At 46.3% G+C, this 27,424-nt stretch overlaps 1 protein-coding gene across 1 annotated transcript in view; it reads left to right on the forward strand.

Moving 5' to 3' along the window:
• Positions 1 to 2,264: 2,264 nt before the first annotated feature.
• The window catches only part of rtn1b (reticulon 1b), a gene marked incomplete at its 5' end in the record, with an annotated part of 54,369 nt that continues 29,209 nt past the window's right edge, over positions 2,265 to 27,424 (forward strand). Inside the window, 3 exons of the mRNA XM_080832881.1 lie at positions 2,265 to 2,487; positions 24,112 to 24,993; positions 25,601 to 26,416. Coding sequence (XP_080689007.1) covers positions 2,265 to 2,487; positions 24,112 to 24,993; positions 25,601 to 26,416 — 1,921 coding nt within the window. The remainder of the gene's footprint in view (positions 2,488 to 24,111; positions 24,994 to 25,600; positions 26,417 to 27,424) is intronic.

Genomic DNA, 27,424 nt, shown 5'->3' on the forward strand with positions numbered 1-27,424 from the left:
CTGAATCAGTGCTTGGTCTCCATGTGCCGAAGCAGTTTTAAAAGCTTCATTGGCTCGTTTGCTAGCTGGTCGCCACATATTAAACAGAACGGACTTGGTGCGTGAGAATCACCTGCGATAAACCCGTATTTTAAGTATGAATCCTGGTATTGTCTGTTGAAAGAAGCTTTCTCTTTTGGAGGTCGTAGGCTCCTCTTTTGGCTCCTTGGCCTTTTCATCTTTGCAAAGAGGCTCTCCAAAGATGTTTTTTTTTTTTTTTTTACTAATTTTCGCTAGTTTGCGGGGTTTTTTTTTTTGTGACGCATCACTTGAACTAGACAAGCGTCTTGACGTAACAAGAGGCACAGGCGAATGTGACGTCCGGGAAAATCAGCGCGTTTTTCAAAATAAAACACCTTTCAGACGCTGATAATTAATACAGCGGAATTGATATAACTTATTTATTCTTTTTTGTGCGGCACGGTAACATATGCCTCACGGACCGGTAGCGGGCCGCGGCCCGGTGGTTGGGGACGACTGGTCTAAAGCCTCAGGCAGCAGGTAGTGGAAAAACACAAAAAGGGTGAGGTTTTGAGCCTCTCAGACAATAGATTTTAAACAGGTTTTAAACCTCTCAGTTCACTAGAAGGTAGAGCAGAGGTTTAGTCAAAACGTTGGTCTTTGCAGAGGCAGGTTGAGGATTCAGTCCTCTTAAGAGAAAACATAAAGCAAAAGGCAGTGTATGGTTTTTCTCTCAGGTAGGCTATAGCATTTAACCACACATTGGATTTACGGAAACCAGATGAGTGTTTGAGAAGTAGCTGAACATTTTAAGTGTGTAGAGGCAAAGTGAGGGTTCAAGCCTGAGACAGCAGCTAAAGCAAAGAAACTAAAAGCAAGGTAAGATTTCAGGCCTTCCAGATAGCATCAAAGTATATGAGATACGGCCAAAACTTTGCCTGATCTGAGGCGGGGTGAAGTTTCGAATCCTCTCAGATATCAGGAAGATATAGCAGAGATGTAGCCACACCTTCAGACTTTGCAGAGGCAGAGTGAAGTTTCGAGCCTCTGAGACAGCTGATAGGGGAAATACACCCAAGGCAGGATTAGGTTTAGCGCCTCTCACACTGCAGACTGGTAGCTATAGCATATTGTTATATAGGCATAGGCATATAGGCATATTGAGGGTATGAGCCTCCAAGACAGCAGATAGAGCAAAGATACTTTAAGGCAGGGTAATAGTAGCAGCACAATTGATTGCATATTTGTTTGTAACTGATTGAGGATTTAATCTGAATATGTTTAACTGTTCAAATGTGGAACCAATGTTCCTGAAATGAAAAACTAAGCAGCAGCTGATGGGCATCCGTTTTTAAGAGTTAAACTGCAGGTAATATGTGAATGTCTCAATCTTTGCACCATGGGAGTGGGAGGGAGTCAGAGGGGGGCCTGCTATGAAAAATGTGGGAGCCACTGGATTAGAAGCAAAATCCAGCTAAATTGGCAGCCATTTTGGATGGTTTAGTGTTGGAGAAAATATAGTGTTTCTACTTACATACACCACGGGGTGGCGCTGGTTAGCTATTGAAGTCTAGATAGCATAATTTACTATAGTGTCTTAAATATATTTTCTTATTAGGGTTTTTATTCAAATAGATTGACATGGAACCTGGAGCACACTCACAAAGAGTTTATGAAACCTAAAAAAATAAATACATGTGAGAGGTAAAATATTTACTACAGCGTGGTCATTATTTTCTTCAGTGTTTTTATTATTGTGTGAGGTTATATTTGTTTTTTTAACTACTTGTATGTAACAGCAACTACAACTATGTACTATACTGTTTCTAGCAGTACAATATTTAGCATTGTCATTATTATTACTATTATTAGTATTAGGCTACAACAACTACTGTATAGTGTCATGTTTGTCTTCTCTTTGTATCCATCATTGGTTGTTCTTCTGTTACTCAATGCCACAAATCCATCAATAGAATGAATGGACAGCCTCACTACAAACGGTTAACAGAGTGTTTCTATCCATCCTAAATCCTTGCCCACCACAAGCCACAGAGACGGTGACGTCAGCATCGAAAAACTGAACTAAACAAGCCATTTCCACATGCGTGAGGCTCTGCTGGAGAGCTACGCTAACGCTGCCGATAACATTTGTGACAGTAGCTTTGAATTGTAGTCAGCGTTTCCTCAGTAATTTCACTGCGATTCTATTCATTTGATCAGCTTAAGTTTGGCGTGCGTCGTGCACCGTCGAGCATTCGGCAAGCATGTCAGTGAAGCCGAGCGAGGATCCAAGTTCGGAGGCGGGGTGGTTCGGGGACGATTTCGAGAAGATTGATCGCTTTGGGAGCAACGTAGCCCAGTTCGACGACTTGGATGGGCAGCGAATGAAAGACTGGGAGGACGAAAAAAGTGAACAGAAACAGTTCTCGCACCATCCGGAGAGCAACCGGCAACCGCTCCCTGTTGTCATGGAAACTGCATCTACAGGTAATCCGGGCAATCTAAGGCCCAGCGCATCCTAAAGCAACCGAAGCTTAATGTCGATTGATGTGTTGTCCTATTTGAACAGCATCCTAAGCCTCGCCTGTTAGCCTGAAATTGTTAGCCACCCAAACAAAGTGGTCTGGCCGATCAGACTTCGTTAAAGTAAGGTACATGGACAGCCTGGGTAAGTTGACATGCCAGCTAGCTTCTTCCAAGTTAACAGCAGATTCTATTGACCGTGAATTAATATTCGGTTGTATTTTTAAATATTAAAGCATTCTGGATGGGTAGGTAAGGTAAATACACGTCCAATAGATACAACGTCAGTGGAATCGTTGGGCCATTCGCACCGAACGCCAGACATATGGTGCTGAAATGACAACCGATTTTACCAAGTTGACCGGTTTTAGGTTTTTAAATACAAAGTTACGTTAAGAGTTATAAGTTGTTGTCATATGTGCTCGAATCATCCACGTCTGTTTGTCTGGTCGTGTTTGTTTAAAGGGCCAAATAAACGTGCATACGGTGTGACTGGTTAGTTTGTCCGGTTAGCTCAGCCTAAAGAATGCATTTATGTAACAGTCTCGTTTGGCACATTATGTATTCGGAGGATAGGGGGTGGGGTACTGGGGTGACATGAGCGCTTCAATGGGTCAGGGGAATAAATGGGTTTCGCTTTTAAAATGAGATAATTCATGATAAGGAGATGCCTTTTGTAGGCTACTAATTGGATGAAAAAAACATGTTCCTTTCCAGACGCCCGGCGCAATATCGTTACCTAACGAATTTAAGTTTTGCATACCAAAACACAGACGATCGGGTTTCAACTGCAAGTGGTAGTCAAATGTTTTTGACAAGTTAACACCGTAATTAGGGAGGAGAAAGGAAGTCACAAAAGGAAGTGAGGACATTAGCAACTCCACAATACTGTAGCTAGAGTTCAGATGCTTTTTGGTAATATGAAACACGCTGTTGTGTTTACGCACTTTCCGAGTTATGACATAATTTTAGCAGTTTACCGTACGTGTCTTAACTCAGACAGTGTGCATGGTATTAGTCACAGTTGTATTTACCCATTTGTGCAATTCGATTGAAAAACAAAAATGATACTGGTCACTATTTGGTTGTGTTAAGGCTGGTTTCTCAGAATTTCTGAACTGAGGTGATAGAAAAAACCCGCTTGAAAGCTTTTTTGCTCAATAGCAATAGTGACATGATCTAGTGTAATAAAGACAGACGCTTGACAGTGGGAAGAAGTGATAAGGGATTAATCCAACATTAAAAATATGATTGTTTGGTCATTTCTAATGTGTGTGTACTTTGGCATGCGTTTACACTGTAATAACCATGGTGTTCTGTAGAACTGCACAGTCATCCTGAGCAGACTGTTAACTACAGTGGTCACGGTCAACAAGGTCTGAATCATGATGGAAATAGGTGGCCCTCTTGCTTGATTAAATTCCAGCCTTGGGCTTCATAGAGGCATCAATATGGTTCTGTCATCAGAGCCATTGTGCATTTCAGAGTTATCATAGTTTTGGTTAACTATAGTGTGTTTGCCATGTCTCCAGATCTTTGTGTTTCACTGTCTGGGAGTTGATGTAGGGTTAGGGTTAGAGTCTCTTCCTCTCTCACTGTGTGTGTTTGTGTGTGTGTGAGTGCATGCACGTGAGTCTGTCTTTCTGTCTCTCTCTCTTTCGCTCTGTCTCCTTGACTATCTCTAGGGCAGTACTTCCACTCAAATCTCTGTACTTTGGTTCAGACAGTTAAGGAGAACACGAGGTTCGACATTAGTCTGTGGCTAGACTCAAATGGCCACAGCCCAGTTGTTGGCAACCTTATGCACATAGCAGCTTAACCTTTTACCTGTCTGCTTAATTGTTGTCAGTTTTGCATGTCAAAGCAACAAGGAGGATATTGTTATATATCATTATATTTAGTGTAGTGCTCTTCATTGTTGTGATTGTAGTTAAGCTAGAAGTATGCTGTTTGTTACTGTCTGCCTAATGCTTCTAATTGCTTCATATTCAGTGAAGAATTATAAGCATAATGGTGTCTCTTAATGTATGGTATTATGTTAACCTCTTAATACATGTACATGTACTGTTTGTAACCCAATTAGCTGGCTAATTATAGCCTGTTGTCAAGGCACACATTTTGGTAAGGTGAGGATGTTCCGAATCTTCTGTTATTGAATCTAGTTTACATTTCTTTATGGCTCCTGCTCATCTTGGTGGTGGCAAAATGTATTAGAATGCTTGTAGCGTCTCTTAACATAGAAACCTGATATTTCCAGGCAGAATCATTCGTATGACTGAAATAAGAAACCAAGGTCAGGACAGATCAATGGTGCTCATCTTTGGGTCTCACTGATTTAGATTTTGTGCCTTGCCCTCTTACCTTAAAGTTCTTAAAAAACGCATAACACTATGCAACAATTTGACACTTTTTGAGGTATGGTTTTATAGGCAACTAGTTTTGGTACCATCCTCAAATTAATTTAGATAGCGTATGGTCATGTGAAGGACAGATAAACAACTGAGTCTTTCCCATAAGCCATCCAGGATATGCCCTATGTAGTTCTGTGTACCGGGCTGGAACACCCTGCAAAAAATGGAAGAAAAAGTTTCACAGCATGACATTGCCAGCTATACTGCCAAAACACCCAGGTTAGTGTGTTGGGAAGCTTCTACCAACTGGGCTTTTGGTGGGGTTTGCAAGGTTTTTGCATGCCTTTTAGGTAAGTTAGCTTGCTAGTTTTGGAACAGAACTCATTATTGCTGCCTTAACAACACCAAGGTCATGGGTCCAGTTCCCAGGTAACCCACACTGAATGTTTATGCCTTACCTGTCCAGTAAATTGATAAAAAAAAAAATTATAATTAACTGTTGTAGATGTGAACAGGGAGGACTTGGTCAAGGAATCTAACACAACTCAACTCAATAATATTAACAAAAAGAGTTAAACTGAACAGTGACGCGTGCAGGTTCACATGAAGCAGGGACTCTGTCCGTAAGATATTACCTCTGTAACTCTGCTATAACGAGACCCTCAAGGGGCCTACCTTTCCTAAGCCGGAGACAAAGGTACAGAGACAAAGCTCTTCTATATTTCCTAACAAAACTAAATTGTCTGGGCTTTTATGGGGTACGTAGATTTGTTTGGGCGTGTGGACTAGGGTTGGGTACCGAGAACCGGTACCAATACGGCACCGGTTCCATACAACCGATACCTACCCGGACCGAAATGCAACGCAGATTTCGGTGCTTCCTTTCGGTGCCTGAGCAGATTTTTTTTTTTTTTAATTTAAATTTTTATAATTTAACAAAACTAGCGATAGCTAACGAGATGTAACGTTAGTGGCGTAGATCTTTCTGAGTACGATCTGTATACTTTTTTGTGTTGCTAACAGATTCCGTGGGGCACATATAAAACTGCTCCATCTCCCAATGTAGACTCTCGCCTGTGTCGCTCACGCTGCATTCCGTATCGGACTAGTGGAAACGAGATTTGTGTTGAGTAGTTGCCATGGTAATGGGTTGACTTGCGTGTGGTTTCGGTTTCAAGATAAGTGTGGTTGTTCTAAGCAGAAGTTGGATACGCTTTATTAAACGAAGAGCTACCGTCTCATCCAAAGATATTCCTTCTCAATGTGAGTTCTTAAGAGAGCACTCGGACGCTACAATAACATTGCAACAGTCTGACAGCGAAGAGCAGGCAGCCTTGCACAGAGCAAGCACAAACAGAGCTAGCCATCAATATAACGGAGAAAATGTCGAAAGGTAAACGATCAAAAGTGTGGCTGTATTTCGCACAAAAAGATTCAAACAACGCGACGTGCAGCATATGCAACAACAAAATTGCGTGTAAATGGGGGAGAGAACTCAAGAGGCCCTGAAGCTAAACTCTTAAAGGGGCAGTACACATTCACGAAACCAGTGGATTTAAATAAATGCAAACTAATTAATATTTTTTTTTACTCTGAAGGCAAACATGCTCATATTTCTGCAAAAGTATTACTGAAGTGTGAAGTGTGTGTACAGAGTGTGTTATGTATTTATTTATATTTATTTAAGTATACTGTAAAAAGTTGTTAGTTAATAAGTTAATATATTGTTCATAGTTGAAGTTAAAAGGTTTGAAGCCAAGTGTTTTGTATTTATTTTTATTTATAGTATACCTTAAACAGTTAATATATTGTTAAATTTGAAGAAAACTATTTGCCTTGGCAATAAATAAGCCTAATGTCTTTAATTAAAAAAAAAAAAAAAGTATCGGTTCTGGCACCGTTTAGGCACCGGTATCGTTTTAAAAGTATCGGTTATGTACCGGTATCGGAAAAAACCCAAACGATACCCATCCCTAGTGTGGACCCATATTGAGCCATTTGACAACAGAGTTACAAGAGCTCTACTTATAAAGGCTATGCTCTTAATCTGGGCATCCAATCAAGCCTTGAATTTCATTGGCTCTTGGCTGGCATTAATTTCCTAATTGAATTTTAAAAACAGTCTAGATTTAATTGAACTAGTCACGGCATAGACCTCTCCGACTTGTTGTTGTATTAGCAGCTTTATACGAGTCTTGCCCATTAGCGCCATTGAGATCCGTTTATTGACCTGAATATGTGAGTGTCCGATATCTGAACAGACTACTGTGTTGAAGGTTCTCCGATTTCAGCCGGGTGATCAGTCTATATACCCTGACTGTCTCCAGTGTCCTCCATTGCCCCTTCAGACACACAATCTGCCACTTTGCTGTGCGGGTTCTACTGACACGACACTTTGTTGTCAAGGTTCACTGGAGTGGTTTTCCGTGAGCAACTGCAACTGTTTGCTCAGCACAACTGAATGTCAACATAGAGCATGCACAGCACTGGGTCCTCTGATCATGAAATATACATGCCGTCTGCAGTCTCATATATCTGGTTAAAAAGTGATTTGTTTTCCTTATTATCAGATCTAGTTTTAGAGTATAATGTATGGGCCTAGAAAGGCTAGATCAGTCCAGCTAGGCCCTTGTACTTTTTCCCATTGGAGAATCATTGAATATGGGTTTGAGTGGAAGCACATTAGTGATGAAATATTCATGAGAGTGCATTTTGAAATGGACGTTTCCTTTTTGTCTCTCTCCGCCCGGGTGAGTTCTTTAGGCCGGTGAGCGAGTGGGCAACGCATTGAAAACAGCGGTCTATTTATAGGGGGCCAACCCATAGCCATTAAAGTCCAAGTGATGGCACTAAGGCTAACTGGCAATTAAGACACACCTTAACATACTCCATCATAGAGTCCTAGAAAATGTAGTGATGCAGTTCAAGGTTTAGTCTGCTATCATTTTTGGTTATTTAGGTTAGTTTTGAGCTCAACAGCCAATCAGATTACACCACTCCCTTCTGTGCTCTTGCAGCAGTGTATTGGCGAGCTGGAATTGTGCATGGCTCAGTCAGGGCTACTACGTTTTCTCCCATTTACACAGCCAGGACTGTGTACAAAGACCAGGTTTTTTGAGTCCTCATAGAAGAGACAACCAGAGGACCGTGAGGAGCAATTCACTGAATTTGACAAAAGGTGTATTGGATTAGAATCACAGATTCCGCCTTTGTTTACGGGCATGAAATGTGACATAAAGGTACGTATAAAAAGGTGCGAGGCTAATTCCCTTGCGTATCTCTCTCTCTCTCTCTTTGCTTTACCTGACACGCAACCTGAGACTTGAGTAATGTCGTCCAGGGCAAAATTGGTGACAGACAGCTGTAAAGTGGATCCCAGAATTCCAGCTTTGCGACTTGTCTGAGTGGAATCACACTGACTGACAAGTTTTAGCTTGCTAGCAGCAGCACGCCAAACCCCATCACTCCCCACCGAGAGACACTGAGGGGTAGCATCAGCCACACTGTTAGCTGTTGATTGACAACTGAGACGTGGCAGCCAGTGTCAGTGTAGTGTGCCTTTTTGGCCTGACTTGTTGGATAGAAGTTGTAGAGGTGCCCAAAAAACGACCCAGCTGCCTCAGCTGAGCGAGCATGAGCAGTAAGCTGGTCGGTATTGACTGACTGTTACAGGGTCACGTCCACTCCTTCTTAAAAGGATTTCGAGGGGGGTGTGCTCTGCTCTCTGGATGAATAATTTAGCACTTGGAGTAAGAAATGCCTTGTCAGGCCTGTCAAAGGGAGAGCTTAAGGCACAATTAATGTGTGCAGTGTTTAGTTGCCTCCTCAGCCCAGTTGTAGAGTTCAACCACATCTGCTTACACCATGGTGAGGAGGAGCAAGGTATGTTATGGATTAGGTTGCTCAGTTCAATTTCAAATCGACTTTTTTTTTTTTAAGACTTGTTTTTGGCCTTTTATACCTTTAATGGATAGATCAGTGCAGAGTTGGACAGGAAATGATAGGGAGAAGAGGTGGGGAGTGGACAGGAGAAATGGCATCGGGCCGGATTCGAACCCGTGACCTCCTTCAGCTTCAAGCCCAAATGTGGTCGAGGTTACTGTGTGAGCTACAGTGCCCCCTCAAATTGACTTATTAATGTAGTGCAATTAACAGTGAACGTTGTCTAAGGGTACTTCAAGGAACCAGACGCCTAACCACCGAAGAGCACAAAGGCAGCTGAGGCGAGGAACAACTCCCTCATTACAGGAACACAAAGCTTAACCGAGCTCGAAAGGGGGCACTTACCTGCCTAAGATTGGCCCAGGAACGTGATAGCGGGAGTGGGGAGGGTGGGATGAGACAGGGTGGAAGGGGAGGTCTTCCTAAGATAAGATAAACTTGTATTAATCCCGTTAGGGAAATTCTGGTGTCCTAGCAGCAAGATGTATGAAGTGAGTAGGAATCAGACATACACCAGAAAAAAGATAGGAATCAAACAAACAACAAAAATAAAAACAGTCCAGCCTTCTGGAGTTCTCTCCTCCCCGACTGTCTCCAGACCATCCAGTTAGGAGTTGGGGCGGCTCCTCCTTCCGAGTCAGGAGAACATGGTGGAAGTACTTCATAGTTGGGTCTTCTTACAGTGATCATGGCTTTGTCACTGTGGCTTGTTTTGTCATGTCTGTGAAGCCAATTTAAATAGCAATCTTTCAGATTTGCCAGAAATGGTTTATGCTAATGAACAAACACTTTTCTAGGTATCCCCAGAAGGCCGCAAAACTGTACTGACTTACATCTGTCACATCAGCGACTCCTTTTGATTCACACGGCAAGCTTAGAAGCTCTGTTTTACAGAGCCTCTCCCCCTTAAAAAAAATCTTTTAGAGAGAGGCAAGCTATTGAAGCCCATCCAATTAATATTCAGCCCCTTATAAACAATGCTGGCTGTGCCTTGCAAAAATAGCCCCGCCAAGGCAGCCATTGTGTTAGCATTGCCGCTGTTTCCTTCTTTTCAGTGATACTCTGTCTTCGAGACAATGCTCAGGTTACCTCAGGAGGTGCCCCGAGTCACTCGGCTTTTAAAAACAACCCTGCCATGGAACAAGAGAGGCCTGTCAGTCTCAGTGCCCCCCCCCCCACACACACACACACACCCTCCCCAGACAACACACAACGTTCTAAAGACACTGCCTGACATATGCATTCAGGGGAAGCCGCTTTGTTTTCCAGCGTGTTTTTCCTTTTTTTCGCTCTGCTGATTTGTATTCACTACCACGGGCCGAGGAGGCCAGGAATGAATGTGTACTCTGTGACGGTAGCCCATATAGGGCCTTACAGCCCACTCTCGGGACATAGTGGGTTGACTTATTTGTTTAGTTTGCATCGGAATGCAGACACGTTTAGCCAATTTATGACACCGAAGTGTGAGAATTAGTGTAAAGAATGAATCAGTATCCTGCTTGCCTCTGAGTAGTGTGAGAATCTGTGTAGCGTGGTATTAAGTTGTGAGCACACTGACTTTAGGTCCATGTCTGCGAATGTTTAGCACCCTGATATGAAGCAACAGGAATGGCAGATTGTGTGGCTTCCTCTCTTTCAGCTGGGTCATCTACTTGGTTCTGTTCAGCAACGCCATTAATGCTATTGCTGTCTCTTGGATGCCTTGCTGGAGTCTTGCCACAGAGTCCTGTGTGTGAGGCTTTTCCCCAGTGATCATTTCACAGGACATAAACACTGCATTCTAGTTAAGCTTCTGGATGGCACCCAACTGACATAGAGAGAGAGAGAGAGACAAGAATAGATGGGGAGAGAGAGAGACAAGGATAGATGGGGAGAGAGAGAGAGAAGGATAGATGGGGAGAGAGGAGAAAAAAATCGGATGATAGAGAAAGACAGATAGGAAACCATGCAGAGCTGGGCGGAGCAAATTTCTGCTTGTTTGTTGGCTAGCGAGCAGGCTAGCCAACAAAGAGCCACAACTCTCTCCGAGCCCCAAATTAAAATTAGCGAGCCGACGAGGATCCCACTGAGCAGACTCATTAGCGGACGCCGTAATTAGCCCAACACCCCGGCGTTTGGCTGAGTGAGCAGGCACAACACAAGGGGAGTGCTAGCAGCCATCCCTGCTTGCAGTTTGCAGGCGGCTCGTTATGTTTGCCTCGCAAACAACAGAGAGAGAGAAAGAGAAAGAGAGGCAGACTTGCTCAGAACGCCTGCGTCAGGCTCATTTCGGGAAGAAAAACAAGCCACTCTGTCACCTCGAAAAACCAACCTTTCATTATTTTATTTTTTTCGAATCTGTCTCCCTGTTAGTGGTCCCTTGAGAGCAGAGTTGAGTTGACAGAGTCTTGATACAGTTTAGCATCACAATGAGTAGAATAGAAGTTTAGAATCTGACATAGCTTCTATCTCTGCTCCATTCTTCTCTACCTCATTCATTCTCATACGTAAACAGCCCTGAGTGTTGTGTGGACTCGGCCCTCAGTGCATTCTGCTCTGATCTGCTCATGTTTGCCGTCAGACATATTAGCACTATTTGCTGTCCACTACCAGATGCTTTACCTTCAACAATGAATGTGTGTGTAGTGTCTATGTGTGTGTGTGTGTGTGTGTGTGTGTGTGTGTGTGTGTAATGGCTGGTAGTAAGCATCAGGCAGTAAGGGATGTGTACAAATACTGTATAGCAAGTAAACACAATGTCCCATGTATACCTTCCCTCTTGAACTGCAAATCTCCAGTGGAATTGAGTGGAAGCAGGCTACAGTTCCTGTTTGTAACACTTCTGTATCTGCCTGTGGGGGATGAGTTAGTGCTATTTTAGGGCAAAGCCCCAAAAAGAGATGCTTAATTTTTTTTGTTTATGTAGGCAAGATCACTGGTAGGTTAGCGCATTAGCCCACTTCTGACATTGCAGAATGACTTTAAGGTAGGGATGCTTCTGTGTATTTTTTGCATTTTGGGTGTTGTGTGTGTGTTTGTGTTTGTTTGTGTGTGTGTGTGTGTGTGTGTGTGTGTGTGTGTGTGTGTGTGTGTGTGTGTGTGTGTGTGTGTGTGTGTGTGTGTGTGTGTGTGTGTGTGTGTGTGTGTGTGTGTGTGTGTGTGTGTGTGTGTGTGTGTGTGTTACCCTTGTGATACTGGAAGGAATTATAGTTGACCATGGTCCCCTGCTGTTTCTACTTCACTGTCTTGAGCTCAAACTGGAATCCAGAGCTCACAGGAGCCACCAGCCTTCCCCTGACCCTCTGCCAACATCTGTCCTAATCATAATCAGTAACAACACACACACACACACACACACGCACACACACACACACACACATGCACACACACACACACACACACACACACACACACACACACACACACACACACACACACACACACACAGACACACACACACACACACACAAATGCACACACACACACACACACACACACACACACACACACACACACACACACACACACACACATATGCACACACACACAGACACCACACACACACACACACATACATGCAGACACCCCACACACACGTGCAAACATACAGACACACACACACACACACACAAACAGACACCACGCACACACACACACACATACAGACACCACACACACACACATTCACACACACACACACATGAATATCTTGTGTGTTTGTGGCTTAACACATTCATTGAATCCCCCCCCACACACACACACACTCCCACCCCTGGGCTGCCGTGGGTATCCATCCTCCATCCCCTTGTGTCACAGTCAGTGTGACCCGTTCCTCTGAGCCCCCTCTTCCTAATGCAGAAGCAGAGGGGCAGTCCAGCAGTCAGGCCTTGCTAAGGGACAGACATCAAGCAGCCTCTCCACTTGAATGAGTTTGACTGAGCCTCTGCCTTCCTACTGCATATACTCATGTTCCACTCTCTTTCACTAACACAAGCTGGCATGCAGCCTCTGTGAAAGGGAAGACCACATTACGCTCTCTCTCTCTCTCTCTCCCACCCTCTCTCTCGCTCTCTCTCTCCCTGTTTCTCTCTTTGAAAAGCATTCACACTTTCTCTGAGGGTGAAAGCTAAGGCAGTGGCTCCTCCTCGAGCAAGTTTCCCTGGGAGGGGAGACATTACGGCATCCAAAAATAACACAGAGGAAGGAAGCTCTCACTCTGCCTCCGTTCCTTTCACAGGACCTCTCCCTCCCTCTATCTGTCTCTGTTTCTCGCGATATCTCTGTCTGTTTGTCTGTCTGTCTGTCTGTCTGTCTGTCGGGTTTGTTTGTCTATCTGTCTGTCTGTTATAGTTGTGCAATAAATCGAATTTCAGTTACGATTATGGCTTCCAACAATTATAAAAACAAAGCAGTTGAGATAAAACGATGAATGTGCCCCATTCCGTTCCGCAATGATGCTCTCATTTTGTCTTATTCCCTTTACGTCAGTGCGCTTTCGCCCCTTCCTTAAAGCTGAAACTCTCTCTCAGCCACTGAATAAGTTGCTCCACTTCTGAAATTTCAGACAGTTTAATATTTATGACGAAACATGTCGTTACATTTGCTAGCAAGCTAAAGATATTATTAGTTAGTTAATGCTTAGTAAAGTTAAAGCTACAGGCCTATTCTATGGGGCAAATAACTAATGCCAGCCAAGTTAAGTAAGGGAGTAGCCTACTGTATAAGACAAGTAGTGTAGTTGGAATTTTTCAAACACTGAGATAGTAATGTTGAGTTTAAATTGTTCTCATGTGCCTTTCAATGCCCAAATCTGACAAAACACAATGCTTCTATAAGGAACAGCTATCCCCTCTAAGCAAATTCACTATAGCCTAATTCAAGACATGATAACTGATTTTCTCAGTTATATTAGCATGCCAGGTTAAAGGTTAGCCTCAAGTCAATCCCAGACCTAGTGTTAGAATCTGATCTGTTCTGTCATCCGGTAACATGTTTTGTATAAAATGTTGCCAAGTTTATTTACCATGTGTTGCAGTCCTGAAGTAAATACGTCAACTGCTTGGGTTGATGCAAAGACGATGGACTTTCCAGTATAATGTTCACACCACATCCCCACATGAAAACATAATATAGCCTCTAACCTACACAGATGTTTTTAGTGGCAGTGCACCATTAATCATTGCCTATGTTATCACTGAATGAGTATTTGTGTTAAATAATAGAGATCTCTAGTAATGAGAGTATTTTTTTAAATGATTTTTGCCATCATTGAGCAGTCCTACTGTCTCTCTCTCTCTCCCCCTCTCTCTCTCTCTCTCCCGCTCTCTCTCTCTCCCTCTTTCTCTCTCTCTCTTACTCATTATCTCCTCTCATAGGCCACAGAAACCACAACTACTCACACAAACCAATTTAGCACAGCCTTGACAAGTCAGCATTTTAGCACTTACAGTGAACAATAGAGAGAAAACCCATTCCCATACCGTATCCTCACCACCATTCAACATCTTTGAGTCTTTGAGTGATTCCAGTTCTAAGTTCCTCGTTCCTCCTCAGTCTTTTTGTCTTCACTCTTTTTTTTTAATTATCAATGCAAAGTAGAGAGGATGGTGTTTAGTATTTTGTAGAAAGTGTGGTTAACAAATGAAATCTGTGTCTAAAGCAGAGAACTGTGTGTTGTGTTTTGAAGAAAGTGCGGCCAACAATTGAAATCTGTGTCTACTACAGCATAGAATTGTGCTTATAGTTTAGCAGAATGGGTTTAGGGAGTTGGCACTTAGGTTTAGTGTTCAGAGGAACCGAGGCATGCTTTGAAAAATTGAGTTTTAGGAACAGAGAAAAACTGTAATTATCAAAGCACCTGCTTTTTTCCTTCCTATGAAATACTAGTTGTTGCACTTTAACCATTAATTGCACTTTATTATGTTGTGCTGTGCTTTATTGCACATGCTTTGTATGTCTTATGACATTTAGCTATTTTGACATATTTTAATAAAGAAGCTCATGTTTCAAGTTCAAGTATATGACTCTTGGAAAATCCTTTTTGTTTTTACCGTGGTATCGAAATTGGTATCGAGAATCGTGTTATTTTACTGGTATCGGTACCGACTACTGAATTTTTGGTATTGAGACACCCCTCCTTCCTATGAAATCCTATCCATGCAACGCTGCACCACAGTATGTTTTTCTTTCTGCTTCTGAGGCATTAACTTCACCCGTGGATCCTGTTAATGCCTCCCTAATTCTCTTAGACTTGAGTGATTAACACTACTAAACCCTGACTCTTACACAATGCCTGTCCCAAGCCGTAGTCCCTTTGCCAGCTTCACCAACTCCTGACTAAACCTCTTAGTATACGTGTGTGTGTGTGTGTGTGTGACTGTTTGTGTGTGTGTGTGTGTGTGTGTGACTGTTTGTGTGTGTGTTTTTGTATGTGGATTGTGTGCAGGCACTTGTGTGTAGTCTCTATTGCATTACTGTATTTATATACAGTAGGTGTTGTACCACTTCAAGCCTATGTCTTTGTGTGCGTCCACCCGCCCAGTGGAGGTCCATCACAATCTCTTTTGTGTGTCTCTGTGCATTCATGTCCACCTGTCTCACCGTTGTCTTCTCTGATTGGCCACTATGGAGCGTAGCGGGGTTACCGTCCCAAGGCTGGAGAGGAATCTGTCTGTGTGTGCTAAGAAGGATGATTTGGGTTCAAGTAAATGGCTTGCTGACAGTTCATAGACTGTTTCCTGCAGGGGTGGCTAGGGCCCTAAAGGTTGTATAGGCTCTTGAGGTAACCCCCCAACACAACATTTGTTTTAAACCTCTCAAGATTAGCACGATTTAAACCCCTTAAGTGCTTCTATTGTCACCACAGTGGTAGCTAAGGTGATTCCCTGGATTGAAATGACTACCCTGGTTCCCACAAAACCCCCACCCCAGCCTAAGATGGTTATAGACGGTCATCTGCAGCATGGTCTGTTGGGTCCAGGGCTTTTGTGATAATCCCCTGTCCACATTACTCTAAATAATGAAGATTTGAATACTTTACCTAAAGCTATTGCTGCCGTGATTGTTGACTGCCTCAATCAAACAGTAACTATAGTGGGTGAACTTCCCTCGATCAAAATTATTTCTTTTGGCTCCCCTTGTCCGACACAGGATCTGTCCCTGTCCCTGTCCCTATCCCCTGTCCCTGTCCCTATCCCCTGTCCCTGTCCCTGTCCCTGTCCCTGTCCCCTGTCCCTCTCCCCTGTCCCTGTCTCTGTCTCTGTCCCCTGTACCTGTCCCTGTCCCCTGTACCTGTACCTGTACCTGTCCCTGTCTCTGTCCCTGTCCCTGTCTCTGTACCTGTCCCTGTCCCTGTCCCCTGTCCCTGTCCCTGTCCCTGTCCCCTGTCCCCTGTCCCCGTCCCCGTCCCTGTCCCCTGTCCCCTGTACCTGTCCCTCTCCCTCTCCCTCTCCCTGTCCCTGTCCCCTGTACCTGTACCTGTCCCTGTCTCTGTCCCTGTCCCTGTCTCTGTCCCTGTCCCTGTCCCTGTCCCTCTCCCTGTCCCTGTCCCTGTTATATAGAATTGTGGTTGGCGTGGTTCAAGTTACTGAACTAGACCGTAATATTATATAATGTTATATCTCTTTGTACAGTATAGCTATTTCCACTAAATAGCCATAGTCAGATTCTTTTTTTGAAATGTTCAAGAATGACTCAAGTTCCATGTACTTTTCCAGTGGTAGAATCATTATGTAGGCGAGTAATTGGTTGTGTTAATCTATGGCCTGTATGGCACTCAGTTGATTTTAATGGATGACTTGGCTTCTGAAAGGGAAAAATCGATGCAACAAACTTGTGACATACCAACAAAACCTCTGATGATGTATTATCATAAACATCAGGCCTAGCTGATTGGCACGACTATAAAAATCAATTTAGATGGGACGGCTTAAAGAGCTGGCTACTAGCTATCGATAAAGCATTAAAAGTTAATTGTCTTGTGTTTCCTAATGTATCGCTAGTATGTGTGGTGCGTGGTATATGTCAGCTATTGATGTTGCCGCCTTTACATTTGCTTCAAGGTCTCTTTGTTGTAGGGCAATTATGTTTAAGCCCATTTATCAAACTCATTTAGACACGCACAACTTACATACACTAGTTTCTCAGTGTCTTAACTGTGATTTCTTCACATGAATCCGTGAGAGCTCGCAGGCAATGGAAGGATTTAGCAACCCTTTTTACTTTATTCTCTTCAACATTAGTGATTTAGCCAAGCTTTGCACTGGGGTGAGTGAGGGGTTCGAGAGTGATGGTGCTTCCACGGTGGTCACATAACATCCAGCTATTGATTCACCCATGACTTTAGGTGGAGGTGCCTGTGGAATATCGATCAGCGTGCTTTTCTCTCACAGGGACAGGTGGAAATATACAGAGATGGAGGGTAGAAAAAGGCTCTCACTCGCTCTCGTTCATCTGCTACCCTCACTGCTCCCTCTCTCTCTCACACACACAGACACACACACACACACACACACACACACACACACACACACACACACACACACACACACACACACATATAATACAGAGACAAGGTCACCTTATATTAGGATGACTCATAGGCTATATACCCATGTGGAGATCGATACAATACCAACCTGAAATGTGGGCTTGAGTGTAATTGGATAAGAATCAAATACACACACACACACACACACACACACACACACACACACACACACACATAGCCTACACAACATCACATACACGCGTATAGATTTTGTATACATGTATGCGCGCACGTATGTGCAGACCATAGAGTTTGCGTTGGGAGCCACTTACTGGTAGAGTAGCTCTGTGGCACTGATAAGTGCCTCGTCACACCCACCTCTGCTCCTCTGCTCCTCTGCTGAGGAGTGTGTGGGTTGTAAAACCACTTATGGCAAATTAGCCACTGGCAGGGTTCAGGACAGAATATCTACTAACCAATTATTCTTCATCAATTTCACCAAATGGTATGACTAGGTAAAGCAGGGGACATTTTAATGTCAGCGTTTTGCACGCTCTGTGTTAGTCACCCCCGCTCATGGCTAAATGCTACATGGTTCATTGACAGTGAGTTTCCTGAGATGGTATGGCTAGGTGGTAAAATGGCAGATACACTTTTTGTGTTAGCATGTTTAGCAGCGGGTTGTTTGCTGCTCCGGCTAGCGGCTAAGTGAATTGTTAGCTTTTAGCGTAGCGCTATGCTACATGCTAGCCTGAGCTGTCTTCCACAGCACTGCAGTCATGAAGCAGATGGCTGCCAGTGCTCGTCGGCTTCCCCTGCAGCCAGCATTGTTGTTAGACAGCGCTGCCCTCCCTCGTCCACCCCCTCCCCTTTTTTCATCCCTCCCTTTTCCAGCCTCCCAAGGACACCGTCACTTAGCCCGGCTAGAACCGCTGCCTGTCATCAGTACAGCTGGGATAGGGTGGGGACAGGCTGCTAGGAACGGTTGCCTCCTTTCCATCTCTTGTTTTGCAACACCAGATAATCCATCCACTGTTTTTTTTTTCCCCTCAGCGAGTGAAGGTTAAATATAGCCCCCCCCCCCCCCCCCCCCCCCCTTCCCTACCCCACCCACTACACCCCCACCCCCCTGGAGGAGGCAGTTTACCAAGGCTACTGTATGTAGGTCACTGCAGGGATGGAGAAGCAGCCTAGTTGAATAGGGGCTGGAAAGGTATCTGTTTCCCTTTTTCATTTCTCCCCCTCTCTCTCTGGTGAGACAACCTCCCTTTGAGCAGAACAAATGGAATGTGTGTTCTCTCTGTCCCTCTCTCTCTGTCCCCCTCTCTCTCTCTCTCTCTCTCTCTCTCTCTCCTCTCCTCCCATTTCAGTTTTCCCCTCGTCTCTCCCCTCATCTCTGTTGATAATCTCAGGTTTAATCTCACTAGTCAGTGTTGCAGTCCTTTTTTCCCCCCTCTGCTAAATCTTATCCTTGATTGGTTGAGGACGACCAGCTGACGTCTTCTTCACACGTGTGCCAAGAGAATGCAGAAAGACTGCCAGTACATTACACACTTCAGAGCATGGCCACTGTGTTAGACTGAAGACTTTTCCCACACACAAACCGATGGGTTAGCCGGATGTATTGTAAACTACAGACACTACTGCCCCGATGGGTTAGGGGTGTATTGTAAACTACAGACACTACTGCCGATGGGTTAGGGATGTATTGTAAACTACAGACACTACTGCCGATGGGTTAGGGATGTATTGTAAACTACAGACACACTTCTGCCTCAAAAGTTGTCTTTCATATTAATCTTCTCTGAGCAGAAAGCCATGGCAAACACACCACGAGGCAGAGGAGCTGTTTACTCAGCAGATGGCACAGTCAGCTGGGCCAATCCAAAGAGCTCTCCACGTACAATATGTAAACACGCCATAAATATCCCTCACTGCCCACACGCTCTGTGTCAGTGTAAATTTCATGCGTTCATTTCACGCGTATTAGCAACAGGAACAGCCTTTCTTTGCATGTGACTGTAAACACCGCTGCTTGTGGAGATACAGAGTGTCGCTAGCTTGTCGACCTGTGCCTTTGCCGTGTTGGTCGCTCGAGAGAAATCGCAGATCGGGAATGTTGGCTTCCGTTCATTTGGCAGGCGTTTTCGTGTGGCGAGTGTTTTGAGGCGGACGAAATCGGGGCTGTTTTGTAGGCGGCTGCGGCTGAGTCCCCAGAGGTGCGGTGCAGTGGGGAAGCAGGAAGTGAAGAGGGTCTCTTTCTCGCTCTCTCTATCTCTCTCTCTCTTTCTCTCTCTCATGCTCTCTCTCTGTCTCTCTCTCACGCTCTCTCTGTCTCTCTCTCTCATGCTCTCTCTCTGTCTCTCTCTCTCTCTCTGTCTCTCTCTCTCTCTCTGTCTCTCTCTCACGCTCTCTCTGTCTCTCTCTTTGTCTCTCTCTCTGTCTCTCTCTCTATTTCTGTCTCTTTCTGTCTCTCTCTCTCATGCTCTCGCTCTGTCTCTCTCTGTCTCTCTCTCTGTCTCTGTCTCTCTCTATTTCTCTCTCTCTCTCTCTCTCTCTCGCTCTCTCTGGTTGGATGGCGCCAAGGAGAGATGGGAGCGCGGGCTGGCTCGTGCCAACAGACGGAGCAGCGATTCCCGTAGCCCTCGTCTGACACCACCACCACCACCACCACCACTGCAGTCGACCTGCAGACAAACGTGCACGGAAGAAAACGTGCATCAGCCAAAAATAGACACACAAGTGTTTGTGTGAGAGAGAGAGAGAGAGAGAGAGAGAGAGACAGAGAGAGAGAGAGAGAGAGAGAGAGTGTGTGTGTGTGTGTGTGTGTGTGTGTATGTGTTTCTTTTGGAGACAGCACAATGAAGACTGCGGGAGAGTGAGAGATGGATGTGTGTGTGTGTGTGTGTGTGTGTGTGTGTGTGTGTGTGAGTGTGTGTGTGTGTGTCTGTGTGTCTGTGTGTGTCTGTGCGGTGTGTGTGTGTGTGTGTGTGTGTGTGTGTGTGTGTGTGTGTGTCTGTGTGTCTGTGTGTGTCTGTGCGGTGTGTGTGTGTGAGTGTGTGTCTGTCTTTGTGTGTGTGTGTGTAAGACATCCTTTCAGAAGAGAGAGAGAGCCTCTGTATGGGAGAGAGAGTTGATGGAGATATAATGACAGGGATGAAGGGGCAAGAGAATGGCGGCAGTTAAAGAGTAAATCAACTAATAAGCGGGCGAGGGAGGGACTGATGGTGGGGGATGGGTGGGGGACGGGGGCGGTAGGGTGGGGTGTCACGGTCACCGTCACCGACTGCTGCCCTGACCTGTCAATGCCGGACCCCAGTTGAAGCACTCTTGAGTACAGAATAGAGTGGCCACCTGGACCCTCACACACACATAAACACACACTTGGACACGGCCAGAGATATCCACACACACACGTGTGCACACACTGATAAACATACACATACTAGAGGCATCTTTCTGAAGTGCATGATTTGTTTGTGCGTATGTGTGCCTGTGTGTGTGCATGTTTGTGCTATTGCGTAAGCATCTTTTTGACACCTACGATTGTGTGTGTGTGTGTGTGTGTGTTTGTGTTTGTATCTCTGTCCTGTTGTGTTAGGTAAACACCAGGTTTTGCTCTTCCCTGAAGACTCAAGCCATTCAACACAGATTATCAGCACAACATGAAATCAGATCAACCATATAATCAACATAAACATATTTCCTATTTTCTGCATAAAGTCTTACTTACAAATATTTGTAATATATTGTTGTTGTGGTGCCATCACCTATCAAATAACCCCAGAGTTAGATATCTATCAATCTATCAATCTATCTATCTATCTATCTAATTATCAATCTATCTATCTATCACCTATCAAATAACCCCAGAGTTGACCCCATGCCTCTGGGGGGTGTTAACGTAAGGGTACAATGTCACCTTGGGGCAAAGCAGTCACCCTGCCAGACCTTGAACATCTTACCTTCACTGTGGCTAAGTGCGCACATAGAAGTCCTTGCAGTTGCTTTCATATGTAGTCTCAGTGGTAGCAAAATGCACTTGCAGGTTGTTTTTGCTGCTTGTTCGTGTGTTATTTATGACTCATGTTTTGAGTTTTAGTGTTATAGGTACCCCTTTACCATTAGTGGAAAGCATTTTGTTTTCAGATGTCCATCAATTATAGGCAGAGGCTGAGATTCTGAGCGAATGGTTGTTAAGATTGTTGAACAGCCAACACCCCCTCCCCTCCGGGGCCCTGAAGCGAAGTTTTGATTGGTTGGAACTGTTTATGGCTCAGACTCAGCCACTGTGTTTGTTTCCCATTTACAGAGCACTGGAGGTTTTTTCTTGTGTGTTTTTGAGCACACACACTGAACACACAACTAGACCATGAGGAGAGATTTCCTGAGTTTGACCAAAAGTGTGTTGGATTTGTGTTGAATGACAGACTCAGGCTTTGATCAGAACAAGCAAATATACAGGTTTTAGCGTTTAGGCTAAGAAAGGATTAGCCCCAGAAAAAACACAGAAGCATCAGCGTTAGTGGTATCGGCTGCTGCAAGAGACGTTTCTAGGCACCTGCTGCTGTAGTCCAGTGGATTTTAGTGGAGTAGATCTTTTTTTGAGATTTCTATCAGTTAAACTGTAAATGTATATGTAAGTATGTTTATTACTTTACATTTGATCAGTTCTGTCTGAAAAAAATGATTGTATTCAAATCTTCATAATCTTTTTGACATATCCATCCGTAAATCATAACAAATGAATCTCCAAGGATTTAATTCTACGCCACAGAGTTTCGGTAGCTTGCCTATATAGTGCCGTAGCACATCTGTCTCTTAGTGTACAGGTTTAGGGGCTAAGACAGGTTTAGCCTCCTGAGGCACAGAGTCAGCAGCCCCTCTCTGGCCTCATGTGAAGCGCCGACGCTAGGATTGAGGAAACAAGAGCCAGAACAATCCCAGTCTTTATTCTTGTTATAACTCCACATACAGTGAAACCGTTTGGCTTTGAAAGTGTTTTCCTTTTAAGAGATGATTCCATTAATATGCAGGAGTGTCTCCGTTTTAGAGAGCAGAGAGGCATAAGCACCAGGGCTATCGGATGCTGTTAACAGACTCTTCCTGTCCCCCATGTTCGTAGCAGAAACTTCCCCCTCTGCCTCTCCCTTTTCCCAGTGGAAGACTCTTCCTGGCCCATGTTCGTAGCAGAAACTTCCCTCTCTGCCTCTCCCTTATCCCAGTGGAAGTGCAATGCTGTTGCTGAGACTGTGGGGCTGTGAGCCTGATCGACGTCGTATAAGTCTGCAATGCTCTTAACAGCCCCACATTGAGTGGGATGCGTCTTCCTGATAGAAATCATCTTTCTATCGGCATCAGTGGCCTCGGCTGCTTTTAGAGACTCTTCTTGGCCCGTGTTGACAGAATAAGCGCGCCTCAGCCTCTGCCTCTCTGCCTCTCTGCCTCTCTGCCTCCGTCCTCTCCCCAGTGGTAGTGTAGCACCCTGCAGCCTCTGCCTCTCTGCCTCTCTGCCTCCGTCCTCTCCCCAGTGGTAGTGTAGCACCCTGGCTGAGACTGAAGGGGGCTGTGAGTCGGAACAGTCCCGGTCTGTTTCCGTCCAGCCGCATGCAATTCCTGTTAGTGCTGCATGGATGAGCCACGTCCCTTTTCGCTGCTCACACACACCACCAGCCTCGGAGAGCAGACACATACATGTGCACACACACACACACACACACATACACACACACACACACAGCTGCGCACACACAAGCTCACATTTGCAATGACACACACACACGTGCATTCACATCAGTTGTTAATGCAAACAGAGATGGACAGAAACACACACACACACACACACACACACACATACACATACACACTCACACACACATTTGTATTCACACACACTGCAGTACCACATGACAGAAATGCTAAAGATGTGCTATGACATGGCATCTCACAAGGCTCATAGATATTGCATGCATGCGCCTTGTAGGGCACACCCACACATTCTGCAGTGCACACACACACACACACACACACACACACACACAAGCACAAAAACAAACACTGACACAAATTCTGTACTAAGCACACTCATTCGCACACACACTCACACACACACACACACACACACACACACACACACACACACACACACATACACACACACACACTACGCACTGCGCACATGCACACATGGTGCATCTGCCCCTCTCACACACGAACATGAAAAAGCCTTCATACTGTTTCAACGTCAGGCGTTGTGCCTTCAACAGACTTAACCAGATTACTCTCAGCTGGGTTCAAATGTCATACAAACACAAACACCCCCCTCAGCAACAACCCCCGCCCCACACACAAACACACTTCACCTCTCCCCTACACACATATACACCCACGCACACGCACAGACACACACAAACACAGTAACACACAGACTCACACACTCTCTCTCACAAGGACGCACACACACACACAGAGACAGAGAGAAAAGGATGAAATGCTGGCTTCCAAACCGGTCTGCCTCCCAGAGAACAATGCTTACTCAGAGTGACACATTTTGTCGGCATTACTTATGCTCCAAACCCCCCTCTGCCCCAGCCTCTCAGGGCTAAGCCAACAGAGCCAGCTGTTAGCACTGTTTTCAGTTCACTTCCCTGTTTAATGCACTGGAAGCTAAGCTAATGACTCCTCTCTTTTTCTGTGTCTCTTCTTTCTTTCTCTCTTTCTCTCTTTATTTCTTGCTTGCTTTCTTTTGTGTCTTTCTGTCTTTTCCCTATCTTTCTTTGTGTCTTCTTCTTCTATCTGTCTTTCTTTCTCTCCTCTCTCTGGTTACAGACAAGTCGGAGCCTCTGAAGAAGTCCAGTGACATGGACGACCTCTACACCTCCCTCCTGTCCAATCAGAGCTACTCCTTCCAGAAGGACCCCCCCTCTACCTACTACTCTGGGAGCGCGGGTGGAAAGAGCACAGGGGGTGGTGGGGGTGGTAGCGGCGGCGGTGGGGGTGGGGGGGGCCTGATGGATGACCTGATGTCTGGGCTGGACTCGCACACCATGTTCAGCTCCGACTCGGGCATCGAGATGACCCCCGGCGACCCGAGCGACTTGTCCTCCTCCCGCAAGCTGTCGGAGTCCGACCGCGGCGTCGGTGCCGGTGCCGGCGGCGTCACGTCCGATTACAGCTACATGGACATCAGTCGCCCGCAGCAACAGCAGCAGCAGCAGCACAGCCCTCTGGATGATGACGACGACTGGGGGAGCATCAGCAGCAGCAAGCCCAGCGACTTCCTCTCCGGCCTGGGAGGCATGGGAGGGATGGGAGCCAGTAGCGCTGGAGGAAACGCTGGAGGCTACATGGAGAAGGGAGGCTCTGGGTCAGGGGTGGCCGGTGCCGGGGCAGGGGCAGGGGTGGGGGTGGGTGTGGAGACCCTGGGCCCGGCCATGGACGCCCAGTCCTTCCCGTACGTGGAGGAGCCGTCTGACGAGGAGCTGTCCGACTACCAGCCGTACCGCTCGCCGGGGGCCGGCAGTAGCGCCAGCCCGGTGAAGATCACCCTGACGGAGACGCCGCCGCGCTCCCCTTCCCCGAACGCTCCCATGACGGCCGTGTCGGAGAGGGAGAGCATCCTGAGCCTGGGCCTGGAGGGCATGCCCACCGTCACCCTGTCCGAGCCAGAGGACGACAGCCCAGGATCCTGCACACCACCCTTCTTCCCAGGTATGCGCACACAAATACACACACACTCTGTGTACTCTGTGTGCGTGTGTGTGTGTGTGTGTGTGTGTGTATGTGTGTGTACTGTGTGTACTGTGTGTGTGTGTGTGTGTGTGAGTATGTGTGTGTGTGTGTGGATGGTAACCGTCTGCTCTCTGTGTGAGTGACTGGACTCCCACATTCTCTCTCCACTAAAGCTCATATTAGAGCAGATGGCCTCCACAGGGAACATACCTGCAGCCCTCCCTGACCTCTATCTCTCCCTCTCTCTTTCTTGACCTCTGCTCTCCCTCTTTCTCAATCAATCTATATCTCTCACTCCCCTCTCCTCCTCTCTCTCCTGCTCTGTCTTTCACCCCCCCCCCCTTTCGTTTTTCTCTCTGTACCCCCCTGTCACCATCCATCTTGAGTTGCTTCATCTGTCTCTATTCTGTCTTCTCCTCTCATCTGTTCTCTCTCTCTCTCTCTCGTTCGTTCTCTCTCTCTCTCGTTCGTTCTCTCTCTCTCTCTCTCTCTCGTTCGTTCTCTCTCTCTCTCTCTCTTTCTCTCTCTCTCTCTCTCTCTCTCTATCTCTTTCTCTCTCTCTCTCTCTCTCTGTCTCCTTTAACAGACGACTCACCGTCTGACCACAAATCGGGCGACTCCAAGAGTTTTTCCCCAGAAAAGACCCCCGCCCCCAAGCAGCCCAGCCCAGTGGAGAAACCCATGCCCCCCAAGCCCAGCGGCCCCTCCTCCGGCTCCGCCTACCACCCCCGCTCCCCCAACGATGCGGAGGGCAGCAGCGGCGGCGAGTCAGGCGACTCCGAGATCGAGCTGGTGACCGAGGAGCCGACGGCCGCCGCCGCCTTCGCCCACAGCGCCGCCTCCAGCTACATGAGCTTCAGCAAGCCCTCAGGCCCCGCCCCCACCCCCACCCCCGCTCCGCCCCCGTCTCTGGTGTCCGCGCCTCCTCCTCCTCCTCCCGCCTCCTCTGGGGCCACGCTCAACCAGTACAGCATCCTGCGCGAGGAGCGCGAGGCGGAGCTGGACAGCGAGCTGGCGATGGAGTCCTGCGGCGAGGAGAGCCCCCAGCGCGGCCTCCGCCAGCACGAGTCCCCAAGGGCCCCCAAGGGCCCCCGCAAGCCCGAGACCAGTCTGTTCGCCACGGCCCCCGTGATGCCCGCAGCAACCGCCCCTCCTCCGGCGCCATCACCTCCAGCCGCCCCGGTCCCTGCTCCGTCCGCTCCTGCCCCCCAGAAAGCCCCGGCGGTGGAGGAGGTCAAAGCCAAGCCCAGCCCCGCTCCAAGCGCCCCCCCCACGACCACGGCGCCGCCGGAGCCCAAGCTGGAGAAGCCCGCGGCTGAGGAGAAGCCTGGAGAGCGGAGGCGCCCCAGCCAGGGCAAAGGCCCAGACAGACAGGCCTTCCAGGGCCTCAGTAGAGAGAGAGGTAAGGCCTCACTTTGATGCGGGTGTGTGTTGGCTGCACACTATGCTTCTGTTTGGAGAACTTGGTCGTGAAGCTACAGCAGCTTGCAACTTTATGTAGGTGTGTGTGTGTGTGTGTGTGTGTGTGTGTGTGTGTGTGTGTGTGTGTGTGTGTGTGTGTGTGTGTGTGTGTGTGTGGTTCATGGTCTGAGCACTTTGTTTATGTCTGGAACACAGTGGTGGTGAAGCTATGACCTAAAAGTATTTTGTTGGTGTGTGTCTGTCTGTGTGCAGACCTAACAACCTGCACGCATTTTGTGTACCAACTACGCAATTCTTAGTGAAAATACGCAGGTACGAAATGCCAGCTGAAACTATGCAAACAAATATATCAATAAATACAAACCTATACTGTACATTTATTTAAACTACATCCCTCAGATTGGACAAGATGCTACGACCTTGGGTGGCCGATTGATCGGATGCCTGAAAGTGCAATACCGGAAATCACGTGACGTCATACACAGGGGGTTCAGGAAGTGTAATGTACTTTCAGGCATCGGTAGGGGTACCGAGACCTAGTTTTTAGCCTCATACTCTAACCCTAACCCTAGAAAAAGAAAAAGTTGATTCTGACACTTAGGGTTAGGCATTCAGCACTTTCAGGAATCCGATCACTCGGCCACCACGACCTTGTGCTCGAAATAATACTCTCACTCACTCAACATCTTAGGGTGACCAGATTTGAGTTTGTGAAAAAGAGGACACTTCGTCGCGGGACACCGCCCCCTCCCCCGCAACAGAGTTTTTGGACATCTTTTTCATATGTCATGTACTATTGTTAGCATGCAACAAGTGGTGGCGGCGGCAAGGTGCTCAGTGTTGCCAGATTGTAAATGGTGTATTATATCAAAGGCTCAAAATGTCGTATTTGGAGGATAATTATCATATCTGGCAACACTGGGAAGGCTGTTGACCAATGACCAATGACCAATGACAATCAGAGCTTGTACAAGAAGGTGGAACGTAA

Source organism: Sprattus sprattus (assembly GCF_963457725.1).
Source record: "Sprattus sprattus genome assembly, chromosome: 2".
Lineage (NCBI taxonomy): Eukaryota > Metazoa > Chordata > Actinopteri > Clupeiformes > Clupeidae > Sprattus > Sprattus sprattus.